The sequence below is a fragment of the Neomonachus schauinslandi genome, chromosome 12, assembly GCF_002201575.2.
Source record: "Neomonachus schauinslandi chromosome 12, ASM220157v2, whole genome shotgun sequence".
NCBI classification, from domain to species: Eukaryota; Metazoa; Chordata; class Mammalia; order Carnivora; family Phocidae; genus Neomonachus; species Neomonachus schauinslandi.
Window position 1 is genome coordinate 91173966 of NC_058414.1, and position 12991 is coordinate 91186956.

A 12991-nucleotide genomic window follows, 5' to 3' on the forward strand; every position below is an offset into this window, starting at 1 on the left:
GAGCCCCACACTGGGCTCCCTGCTCTGCGGGAAGCCTGCTTCTCCCTCTCCCACTCCCCCTGCTTATGTTCCCTCTCTCGCTGTCTCTCTCTCTGTCAAATAAATTTTAAAAACTTAAAAAATAAAAAAGCTTTTAATTGATATTGCTAAATTATTTTACAGAAAGTTTATCAAATCATCCATAGGCAGTATATAAAAATAATTATTCTTAATGCGTTTAAAAATTTCATAGTATAATTGTCCATCTCTATTTAGTTCTTTCAGTTTTTGCATTACATGTTTTTCAGACTCTATCATTAAGTATATACAAATTTAGAATTGTTCTGTCCATTTAGTGGATTGTAATATCATTGTAAATGTCTGTCTTTATCTCTAAAAATTTCTCTTCACTTAAAGTCTACTTTGTCATATTTGTAGAGCTACACCACTCTCTTTTAGTGTTTGTCTATTATATCTCTTTATATACTTTTTAAAACATTTTTTAAGATGAGTCACCCAGGTGCCCCTCTCTTTACATACTTTTAAACTTTCTACCTTACTGTTTCTTTATATTTTAAAATGTCTCTGTAATAAACAGCATATAAGAATGATAAAAAGAATAGGGGAAAAAATAGAAAGGAAGAAGGAGGAGGAGGGTCAAGTAATTAATATTAGCTGTGATTCAAAGTCTTTCCATTGTCAAGGCTATGGCTCCAGAGGCTGTTTTCATTCTTTCTCTGAAGGAGAGACAGGGGAGAAGACAAGGAACTGAAGGGAAATAGAACTGAGAGAAAAAATGGCTGAAGGAGGAGTTAAAATCTCTGTACCATAGGTGTTGATTAACTGTACTCTAACATGAATCTTTACATGTCTTTTTCTCTCTGACAATTTTAGTTTAATGATGAGAAGAAGTTGATGAACTTTCATCAGAATCTTCAGGATATCACAGAAGATCAACTTAGTTTGGCCTCAATCCACTATATGCGATCTCACTACCAAGAAGCTATTGATATTTATAAGCGAATACTCCTAGATAACAGGTCTGTGTCCTTTCATGTCTACTCCAAATCTCATTTTGTTAGCTTTTCTCTGGAACTGGTTTGGCTGAGGACCTAGTGTCCTTTCGATCTATTATCACCATGTGTTCAAATCTGTTTAGCTAATAATGTGGTCAGATTAAGAACTTCTTATTCTCCAGATCAGGATTTCTCCATTTTTATTTCACTATCACCCTTCCAAGGAGCCTTTTTGGTCTCCCTCCTCCCTCATCACCTTCTCATGAAAGTTTGAAACCACAGATATACTGTATGTCCATTTATATACTGAACATATATCTATGCTTTATACTTAAAATGAGTACGATTTTCCACTTCTTCATAAGGATTTTTACCCCTTTGGGGATGATATGGCCCCTGTTGAAAATGCATGATATAAATGTATCATTTCAGCATTGTAATAGGTTGTAGGGAATTTGCTGACAAAATTAGAAATAAACCATTCTGAAGAACTAACATTCCCACTTTATCACTGACCGCTGGGTATCTTTCCCACTTCCCAAAAATACCTCATCCACCTGCCTTCTCCCCTTTTGCTTACCTGCACCCAACCCATTCCCCTTCTCAGTCATTGAGTCTGCCTGCTTTGTGTGTCCATCCTTTGTCTGATGTATGCTTATTTACAGTTTAGACCAGTTACAGCATACATTAGTTTAGTCTTTTTAACATGAACTGGTAGGAGTTGAATGCTTCCCTTTCTCCTTTAGTTGTCATCTCTCGTTCTACTTAAATAAAAACATCCAAATATTACAATACAAAAGAAAAATATTGCACTGATGATATCTTGCCTTCTTTCTTCAAAAGGCAAATTCATGTCCTCCTCACCTGGCTGTCCATTTGAGCCATTAAAAAAGTCTTTGTAGTTTGACAACCTTACTATGAAGTAGACTTAAACTGTTAACCCTTAATTCTTTCATCTAATAGGGAATACCTTGCCCTCAATGTGTATGTGGCCCTATGTTACTACAAGTTGGATTACTATGATGTGTCTCAAGAAGTTCTGGCAGTTTACCTTCAGCAAATTCCTGATAGCACCATCGCACTCAATCTTAAGGCCTGTAATCATTTTCGCCTTTACAACGGCAAAGCAGCTGAGGTAGTGATGGAAATATGTTTTTAATTTACTTAATTCCACTTTGAATAACCCTATACTTTTTGGGTTATTCATAAGACTCTACTATTTGTAACTCCTGGTTAATATCCCTTTGTTATCGCCAGGGTGATTCTATGAGAACCAACTATATGTAAATATTTATATTGATTAGATATTCAAAAAAAATGTCGATTTCTGAATTCTGTGTGTCCAATGTATTGTAGATATCTTTACCTAGATGCTTTACATTACCTTAAATATGTCAAAACTAAACAGTTCTGCTTCTTCCTCTAAAATAGGTTTGTGACTCTGTGGTTCATTGTCACCAGCATATAAATCACATTGCAAGCCTAGGATTTCCATCAGTCTTTTTCTTCACCACCCCATCTAATCATCTACCAGCTCCTTTCAGTTCTGCATCCCAGATATCTCTTTGATCTATCCTTTCTTCTCCTCTACCACTGTTCTAGTCTGGGCACTCCTCATCTTTTATTTCGGTTCTTTAAATGATTTCTCTGCCTCTAGCCTTGTCCTCTCCAGTCTAGCCACTGACATTGTTCCACACACCATGCTCTCCTACTATCATAGCTTTTCTCATTTCCTGGAATGCCTTATTCTGCTTGGTACAATTCACCATCTCTTTCAGGATTATGCCAAAAGGCAATAGTGATAAACATTTTATAAATACTTAGAAATTAGCTAACTTCTAGGCACTGTGCAGAATGCTTTGTATCTATTATTTAGTTCCCCTGACAATCCTGTGGAGAAATTCTGCTTTAGCTTTCTTTATGTAGGAAACTGAGAGTGCATAGTAGACCATACATGGGACCTCTTTTATTTAACACTATACACACACACATATATACACATATACAGAGAGAGAAAAAAGAGGGCATGTTCTATACTATATTTATTTACAGATACTTATTTATTTATGTAATAAACAGGTGATTTTTTTTTAAAGATTTCATTTTTTTAAGTAATCTCTACACCGAACATGGGGCTCGATCTTACAACCCCAAGATCAAGAGTCACACACTCCACCAACCAGGCGCCCCTATACAAGTCATTTCTAGATTAACAGTGTGGGGCGCCTGGGTGGCTCAGATGGTTAGGCGTCTGCCTTCGGCTCAGGTCATGATCTCAGGGTCCTGGGATCGAGTCCCGCATCGGGCTCCCTGCTCCTTGGGAGCCTGCTTCTCCCTCTGCCTTTCTCTCTCACTCTGTCTCTCATGAATTAAAAAAAAAAAACAAAAAAAAAACTTTAGATTAACAGTGTGAGGGGGGCCATGGAAATTACTTCCTCAACCATTATTTTAGTTGCTGGCAGAAGCCACCAAGATTCAATGTAAAATTTGTGCATGTGTCAAAATTTTAAAATCCCACCCCTGCCCAAAAAACAGTCCCAGCTGGGATCGTGCCACTGGAGGAGGAGGGAAAGGAACTGAAACCAGAAAACTAACTCTATCAAAGCAAAATTCACTGTGTAAATGTAATAGCAAGGGACATTATTACATCGCTGACAGCAGACTCAGCTCCTGAGTGAAACAGTATTTAGTAATTGTGGGAGAGGGGTGGAGTGGAAAGCATGTGTCCTGTGCATAGGCCCAGATTCACTTTTTGTGGCTTATGTCGATGAAAGTGGTCTGTCTGGCAATACAAATGCCCACCACTTCAACTGCTTAGTATGCAATTGAGCAGTCCATTTGTATGTTGTGTATAATACGTTCTTGGGTGTACTCACTTCAACTACAGAGTCCCCGGAGTCTGCCTAATTGGCTGGTTTCCAGCGTCAGCAGTTTAATAGTAAACTGGTTCGCAATTTGATCTCTTTAGAGTTTATGGCCTTTGGTAAGAGCAAATAAAAGAAATATATTCTTGCCTTTCTACCTTGAGTTAATCTTGGGGATTTGCCAATATTTTCCAGTCTATTAAATGTTTACATTTTGTCTGCACGTGTTCTTTCCATAGTCTGGTATGGGTAGCGAGGTTAACCAGTATTATGTAGGTCTAGCATGATGCAAGTCAGGGCACCAAACTATATTTCCTATCCCCCAAAAGACATGCTTTTTCGCTTGAAATTGTGTCTATGCCATTTACATATTAATTTTATAATGTATTCCAGCAGGAGATGACTATGTCAAATGTACCCTGACAAGGTTTTTTGGGGAAGGGGTTGTTAGCAGTAGAATATAGTTTGTGTTTGCCGATAATTTTATTAAACCACTTAAAAATCAGGCATTCCTCTAGTAATTTGTATAATCCATCCAATATTCTACGGTTCGTTCTCTCCACAAACACCAATAGCATTCCGCCCTTCTGTAGTAAGCATGATATAATCTGTACTGATTCACTTAATTCTTGAGGTACTTTAAATAACTTGCCCAAAGTTTTATGACTAACAAGTGACAAATTCAGGTCTCAAACCCTTGTCTGTCTGACTCTAAAGCCCATAGACTTAACTGCAAATTTAGGGGTACTTTCTTCTTTTCTCTTATATGTGATTATAGGTAGATAGATATTTGTAGATGTATATAGGTACATATGTAGATACAGATATAAAATACCATGCATGTTATCTGCTAGTTGCCTGGTTATCTTTCATCTAGACAAGCTTATTGAGGATTGAAACTGTGTCTTTTGACATGTGTGTCCTGGTACCTGGCACAACGCACACACAAAGTTGGTGTCAATTAAATATTGGTTGAATGAGAATACTAAGACTTCACACTTAGTATGACTAAGAAATTAAGGGAGACTCGTGTTTAAAGAAGGAGGAGGGGGCACCTGGGTGGCTCAGTCGTTAAGCGTCTGCCTTTAGCTCAGGTCATGATCTCAGGGTCCTGGGATCGAGCCCCGCATCGGGCTCCCTGCTCCACGGGAGGCCTGCTTCTCCCTCTCCCACTCCCCCTGCTTGTGTTCCCTCTCTCGCGTGTCTCTCTTTGTCAAATAAATAAATAAAATCTTAAAAAAAAAAATAAAGAAGGAGGAGGTTCAGAAGAAGTCAATAAAAATGAAGATTGAGAAAAAGCCATTGGGTTTCATAGGATTTCCTACAATGTCCTACTCTGATTAGGATATCATTATTATTGGGGTTCGAAACTAGATGACAAAGAGATAAGGAATGGGTGAGTAATTGCTTGGATTGGGATTTGTCATAAAGGCTATGGCAGAGGGATGACAAGTAGGTCATGGAGCAGTAGAAGCAGTGACAATAAGATGCTGCTGAAAGGAAGGGGAATGCTAGTTTCAGAGGATAACTAGTTAAAAGAACTTTTTCCCCCAAACTGGAAAGGCCTCCAGAGCAGTGATTAAGAGCAGGAGCTTTGAAATCAGATAGACCCCAAATTCACTTCTGGATGGTAGGTGTGTGGCTTTCAGTGAACTACTTAACCTCCTTAAGCATCACCTGCAAAATAAGGAAAGTAATAGACTGACTTATTATGGGTCTCTGTAAAAATTAAATGATATGATGTACGTAAAGTCTCTAACTTGATATACATAGTAAACTCTCAGTAAATATATATATATATTTTAAAGATTTTATTTATTCATTTGAGACACAGAGATACAGAGAGAGAGAGAGAGCATGAGCAGTGGGAGAGGCAGAGGGAGAGGGAGAAGCAGACTCCCGGCTGAGCCAGGAGCCCGATGCGGGACTCGATCCCAGGACCCCGGGATCATGACCCGAGCCAAAGGCAGACGCTTAACCATCTGAGCCACCCAGGTGCCCCAACTCTCAGTAAATATTAACAATTATCACATATTTTGGAGGCAGAAAGATTGTCAAAGCTATCTATCTTTTCCTTTATGTTTGGTGCTTTCTGTATCTTGTTTAAGATGATTTCCTGGCCCAAGATCATATTCTCCGGTATTATCTTCCTTTTTTTAAGAAAAAATTTATTTTTTAAAAATATGTAATCTCTACCCCGGGTGTGGTACTTGAACTCATGACCCCGAGATCAAGAGTCACATGCTCTTCTGACTGAGCCAACCAGGCACCCTTGGTATTATCTTCTAAAAGCCTTCTTGTTTTGCCTTTTTCAAATCCAAATTATCTATATTTATACTATATTATATTTATTTTTTAAGATTTTATTTTTTTTTAAGTAATCTCTACACCCAGCATGGGGCTCAAACTCACAACCCCAAGACCAAGAATTGCATGCTCCGTCGACTGAGCCAGCCAGCCACCCCTATAAATATATTATATCTAAAAGGTTTAATTTCTCAATTAAAAGACAAAGATTGGCAAATTAGATTGAAAAGACAAAACCCTAATATATGTTTTAAATATAAGGACAGAAAATTTGAATGTAAAAGGATATGTTTCATGCAGAATATTTCTTACATGGTTTCTATCATTGGTGTCATGCTTTTAGAAAGGTCATTTTCACTTTAACATGGATAAGATGATCCATATCTTCCATTTATAGTTTTATTTTTTAACATCTTCATTGAGATGTAACTCACAGACCCTATAATTCACCCTTTTAAAGTATACAATTCATTGGTTTTTATTATATTCACAGATATGTGCAATCACCACCACAGTTTTAGAGCATTTGCATTACCTCAAAAAGAAACCCCATGCCCCTTAGAAACTCCATCAACCCCTGGCCCTCCATTCCCCCAGCCCAAGCAATTGTGAATCTGCTTTCTGACTCTAGATTTGCTGATTCTGGATATTTCATTAAAAAGTAATATGTAATATGTGAACTTTTATGACTGTCTTCTTTTACTTAGCATGTTTATAAATTTCATCATGTTGTAGCCTATATTAGTACTTCATTCATTTTTATGACCAAATAATATTCTATTGTATCGATAGACTACATTTTATTTTTCCATTCATCAGCTGATGGACATTTGGGTCGTTTCCACTTTTGGCCTATTATGACTAAAGAATGCTGTTATAAGCATTTGTGTACATGTTCTTGGACATGTGTTGGATGTGTTTCCATTTCTCTTGGGTATATGTCTAGGAGTGGAATTGTTAGGTTATATGGAGCTCTATATTTAATTGAGGAACTGCCAGACTGTTTTACAAAGTAGCTACACCAGTTTACATTCCCACCAGCAGTGTATAGGAGTTTCCATTTCTCTACATCCTGGCCAGCAGTTATTATCTGACTTTTTTATTGTAGCCATCCCATTGGATGTGCAGTGAAATCTCTTTGTGGTTTTGATTTGCATTTCTCTGATGACTAATGATGCTGAACATCTTTTCATGTGCAGTGAGTTCTGCTTTAAATTCTGTGCCCTAGGCATCTCACTTGGCGCAGCCCTAGTTCTGGCTGGCCCTGCCTGAAATCAGAACTGTCCTCATGATACTAAAAGATTTTGTCTTTTCACTTTCCTTTGCTCAAGTGTGCCATAAAGCTTTCCAGAGACAGCATAATATCAAAATAGATCAAATGCAGATGCAGACATGCCAATCTAGCTGTCCTCTTTTAAGCCAGACATTAAAGAGATTTGCAAAAATATAAAACAGTACTACCCTTCTCACTAAGTTTTTGTTTTGTAAATGCAGTTTTCTTAAGTGAAAAATATTTATGTTAATGTGTAGTGGGCTTATTATTATTTTTGATTAATTGAATACTTTAAAATTTCTGTTTTAATTTCTAATACAATATATATTGTACTGTGGGCTATTTATGTGGGCTATGACCCACTAAAACAAAAGCTCTTTGGGATCCTTAATAATTTTTAAGATTATAAAAGAGATCCTGAGATCAAAAAGCTTGAAAACTGCTGATCTAGCCTAATATTACCAAACACTTTGGAATTGCTGCTGTGGACAAGAGAAGGGATTAATAAAAGGGTTGCTGAAGCAGATGCGCAATCCCATATGAGATCAAATAGAACAAGTTTGTAGTGGTTAGTGAGAACAATCAAGAATTTAATTATTTTATCCTGAGAAGCTTAGCTACCTAACTGATGGAAGTTGATAAAGGAGGAGAGGAAGAGTACTCAAAATTATAGATTGGCAAGGTAGGAATAACAGAAAGCTGAGGAAGGATAAGTGAATCTAAGGTGTTAGTGAAGATGCTGGAAATGACTGACCGTTTGTTCTACAGGGAGTGAAGGGGGTAATAGAATACAGAAGAGATCTGATAAGTCTAATAAATAATAGGAGAAGGTATTTTAATTTTGCTAAGTAAATAAAAGGCCAATGCAGCCGGAAGGAGGTACTGTGAGAATTCGGGATATAGGTGGAATGATCAGATTGAAGAATCAACCCCAGTTTTCAAAAGTTTAGCTCCTTTATCACCTTTGACTCTGCAAGAAAAGATTAAGTAGGAGTCTTCAGATGTGGGCTTACCAGTTTCAAACTTGCTGCTTAGTGTAAGGTTCAAATCATTTATTGTTTATAAGCCTCAATGTTCTCATCTGTAAAATGAGGTTAACAATCACACTGACTCTTAGAGTCCTGAGGAACAAATGAAATATCAATGAAATGGCATGTTAAACTCTTTGTAAACTATAAAACATTGTGCAATTATGTGGCATAAGAACTGTACACTTGTCATTTTCCTAAGCCTTTCCTTTTTCAATTTCAGGCAGAACTCAAAAGCTTGATGGACAACGCTTCTTCTTCCTTTGAATTTGCTAAAGAACTCATCAAGCACAATCTGGTGAATAGCAGTTTCCTGTCTTGACTGAACTGAGTCTTAGCCTACTTCGGTATTTCCCAGCAGTTAGAAGGGTGAATGAAGGGAGATATTGCAACAAATACTTCTCTATTCCAAGTGAACCCCTCCTTGCTATGGAGGAGAGAAAATTAAGTTTCAGATATCAGGTCCTTCCCTCAAGGAAACCCCTACTGGGAGGGCAGTAATACATACATAACATTTAGAAAGAAGTGCAAGGCAGTGTAGGTCCAAGTGTTCATTCTGTTGGCAAAGACCAAAAGACATGTATCCTTGTGGGTTACAATAAACGGGAAGGATTTTCTGGTGAAAGTCCAACTCGAGTTCATCTTTGAAGGATGGCTGAGATTTAGAGGGTTTGTTGAAGGCAAGGATATGGAGTTAGAACAAAAATGACATATGTGAAAGATTATGAGCAGGCTAAGCTTACTAGAACAGAAAGTGTGTCCTGGGGCATAGTGTAAAGGAAAGTCTTAAAGAAAAAATAAAGAGGCGGTCAGGTTTAAGGCTGGACTCTGACGGCCATTGATAAAAAAAAGTATCCATATTCAGGTAAAGTTTAATTGATAATGCAATATTGTGGACACAGAGCAGCTGCTTTCAACTCAGACACCTGGGGACACTGGGAAAATTACATAATATTGCTGAGTTTCAGATCCCTCATCAGAAAATGGCATTAATAATACCTACACTTCTGATTTCTCTATTCCCCTTTTTAGCACCAATTCTGCTGAGACTCTCTCCGCCCCTTTACCTCTGATATCTGCTTGGTCACTTAATCCTACTGATTCTTTCTTGGCAAAGTCTTATATTTATTCCATTCCTTCTCTAATTCAGGCCTCCATCACAGATATAATTTTCTCTGGATAGTTTCTATTATGAGCTTCTGCCTCTTTTCACTTCTCATCTAGTTTATCAACTTAAATTTTTGTGGAGAATGATGTATTAGAGATAGTAGTCTGGAAATCAAGCTTGGAGAGAGATTAGGACTGGAGAGTAGATTTAGGAGTTTCATAAGAGAAATGATAGCTACAGTTCTGACAACTAAACATGGAAGAAAGGAGAAAAATATGGTCCCAAGAGAGCGTTTAAGGAGCTGAAGGAAGGAGAATAAGCAGATAAAACAAGAAAGGGGGGATGGGAAATATCACCTAGATAATGCAATGCCATTTACAACTGCACATTTTAATCACTTGGGAGGTTTTTAAAAATAATGATGCATGGGCTCCACCCCCCAGAGATTCTTATTTAATGGTTGGGCTAGGGCTCAGCTATCAGTATTTTTTTTCTTAACAGTTTCCCAGGTGGATATAATGTACAGCCAGAGTAAAGAACTACGATATGTATATATGACTAGAGGGGGTATATCAGCTAGTAAATAGAGATTACCCTTGGAGAGTGGGATTAAAGAGAGAAGTAAGAGTATGGAAATTGTCCTTTGTCCTTTTGTACTACTATGTATGTTTTTTTCCCAATGAACAAATATCACTTTTATAGTTTAAAACAAAGTCTAAACATACTAAGCGATATAAATGGTTGTTCTGAGCATTGGCTTTTGCAGTCAGACTTGAGGTCAAAATCAAGCTACACCATGTACTAGCTTTGGACCTTTGGGTGAGGTCCCTTAGCATTGTTGAGACTCAGTGTTCTCATATGTGCCATAAGGGAAATTACAGTACCTACCTTATTTTCTTGTGAGGATTAAATGAGGTAATGTATGTAAGATACTTTACACAGTATCTAACATAGAGTGTTTAGTAAATCATGCTTTTGTGGTCATGCTACAGCCATCAGTGTCCAAACTACAGACACGTCATTGAGCAAGAGGACAGAAGAATCCATTGAATTGGTTAAAGGAGTTAATTCATGACTTGTGAGAGTAAGTTCACTAGTGTGCTGGGAATAGGAATTAAGGAGTGAGAGAATAATAAGGTTGAAGCAGTAAGCCACACAGTTTTGAAGTGTGGCATTGAAAGGAAGGAGAGGGGCGCCTGGGTGGCTCAGTTGGTTAAGCGACTGCCTTCAGCTCAGGTCATGATCCTGGAGTCCCTGGATTGAGTCCCGCATCGGGCTCCCTGCTCAGCAGAGAGTCTGCTTCTCCCTCTGACCCTCCCCCCTCTCATGTGCTCTCTGTCTCTCTCATTCTCTCTGTCTCAAATAAATAAATAAAATCTTTGGAAAAAAAAAAAAAAAGAAAGGAAGGAGAAAAATAGGGTACTATCCGGAGGGAACAATGGCACCAAGAGAAAGATTTTTGTTTGTGTATGTTTAAAGTTGAGAAGTAGGACCGGGACAAATGAAGATAGACTAATTAATAGAGAAACAAGATCCAGATCGAGTTGAAAGTTATGAGAATCCATTGGATTGGGAGAACAAACGTTGTCAAAATGTCCTTACTACCCAAAGCAATCTACAGATTTAATGCAATCCCTATCAAAATACCAACAGCATTTTTCACAGAACTAGAACAAACATTCCTAAATTTGTATGGAACTACAAGAGACCCCAAATAGCCAAAACAATCTTGAAAAAGAAGAACAAAACTGGAGATATCACAATCCCAGATTTCAAGATATACGACAAAGCTGTAGTAATCAAAATACTGTGGTACTGGCATAAAAACAGACACATAAATCAACAGAACAGAATAGAGAACCCAGAAATAAACACACAATTATATGGTCAATGAATCTTCGACAAAGGAGGCAAGAATATGCAATGGGAAGAAGTCTCTTCAACAAATTATGTTGGGCAAACTGGACAGCTACATGCAAAAGAATGAAACTGGACCACTTTCTTACAACATACACAAAAATAAACTCCAAATGGATTAAGAACCTAAATGTGAGACCTGAAACCATAAACATCCTAGAAGAGAGCACAGGCAGTAATCTGTCTGACATCGGCCATAAAACATTTTTCTAGATATGTCCCCTGAGGCAAGCACAACAAAAGCAAAAATAAACTATTGGGACTACATCAAAATTAAAAGCTTCTGCACAGCCAAGGAAATAACAAAACAGAAAGACAACCTATTGAGTAGGAGAAGATATTTGCAAATGACATATCCAAAAAACAGTATCCAAAATATATAAAGAACTTAAACAACTTGAGGCACCTGGGTGACTCAGTTGGTTAAGTGTCTGGCTCTTGATCTCAGTTCACCTCTGGATCTCAGAGTTGTGAGTTCAATCCTGCCTTGGGTTCCACACTGGGCGTGGAGCGTACTTAAAAAAAAAAAAAAAAAAAAACAACTTCTACAACTCAACACCAAAAAAACCCAAATAATCTAATTTAAAAATGGGCAGAAGACCTGAACAGACATTCTCCAAAGAAGACAGACATACAGATGGCCAACAGACACATGAAAAGATGCTCAACATCACTCATCATCAGGGAGATGCAAATCAAAACCACAGTGAGATATCACCTCACACCTGTCAGAATGGCTAGACTCAAAAACACAAGAAACAAGTGTTGGCAAGGGTGTGGAGAAAAAGGAACCTTTGTGCACTGTTGGTGGGAAAGCAAACTGGTGCAGCCACTCTGGAAAACAGTAAGGAGGTTCCTCAAAAAATTAAAAATAGAATTACCATGTGATGCAGTAATTCCACTACTGGGTGGAACCCAAAGGACATGAAAACACTAATGCAAAAAAATACATGCACTCCTATGTTTTTTGCAGCATTATTTACAATAGCCAAATATGGAAGCGACCCAGTGTCCATCAATAGATGAATGGATAAAGAAGAATGGATACAATGGATTCCAGTGGATACCATGGAATATTATTCACCCATAAAAATGAATGAAATCTTGCCATTTGGGACAGCATGGATGGATCTAGAGAGTATAATGCCAAGTGAAATAAGTCAGTTAGACAAATACCAAATGATTTCACTCATGTGGAATTTAAGAAACAAAATAAAGAAAGAAAAAGACAAACCAAAAAACAGACTCTTAACTATAGAGGACAAACTGGTGGTTAGCAGAGGGGAGGTGGGTGGGAGGACGGGTGAAATAGGTGATGGGGCTTAAGATTACACTTATCACGATGAACACTGAGTAATGTATGTTATACACCTGAAACTAATATAACACTGTATATTAATTATACTGGAATTAATTTTTTTGAAAGTCATGAGATCAAGAAGACAAGTAGAAGAATTAATCTTAGCAAAAGAAGGGAACATCTCAGAGGAGGAAGAATC

At 37.7% G+C, this 12991-nt stretch overlaps 1 protein-coding gene across 2 annotated transcripts in view; it reads left to right on the forward strand.

Moving 5' to 3' along the window:
- Positions 1–12991, forward strand: part of TTC26 (tetratricopeptide repeat domain 26) — a 54702-nt gene that overhangs the window by 14244 nt on the left and 27467 nt on the right. For both annotated transcript variants that reach the window (XM_044920000.1, XM_044919999.1), the window contains 3 exons: positions 874–1019; positions 1959–2130; positions 8691–8765. In XM_044920000.1, the coding sequence (XP_044775935.1) occupies positions 874–1019; positions 1959–2130; positions 8691–8765 (393 nt within the window). The remainder of the gene's footprint in view (positions 1–873; positions 1020–1958; positions 2131–8690; positions 8766–12991) is intronic.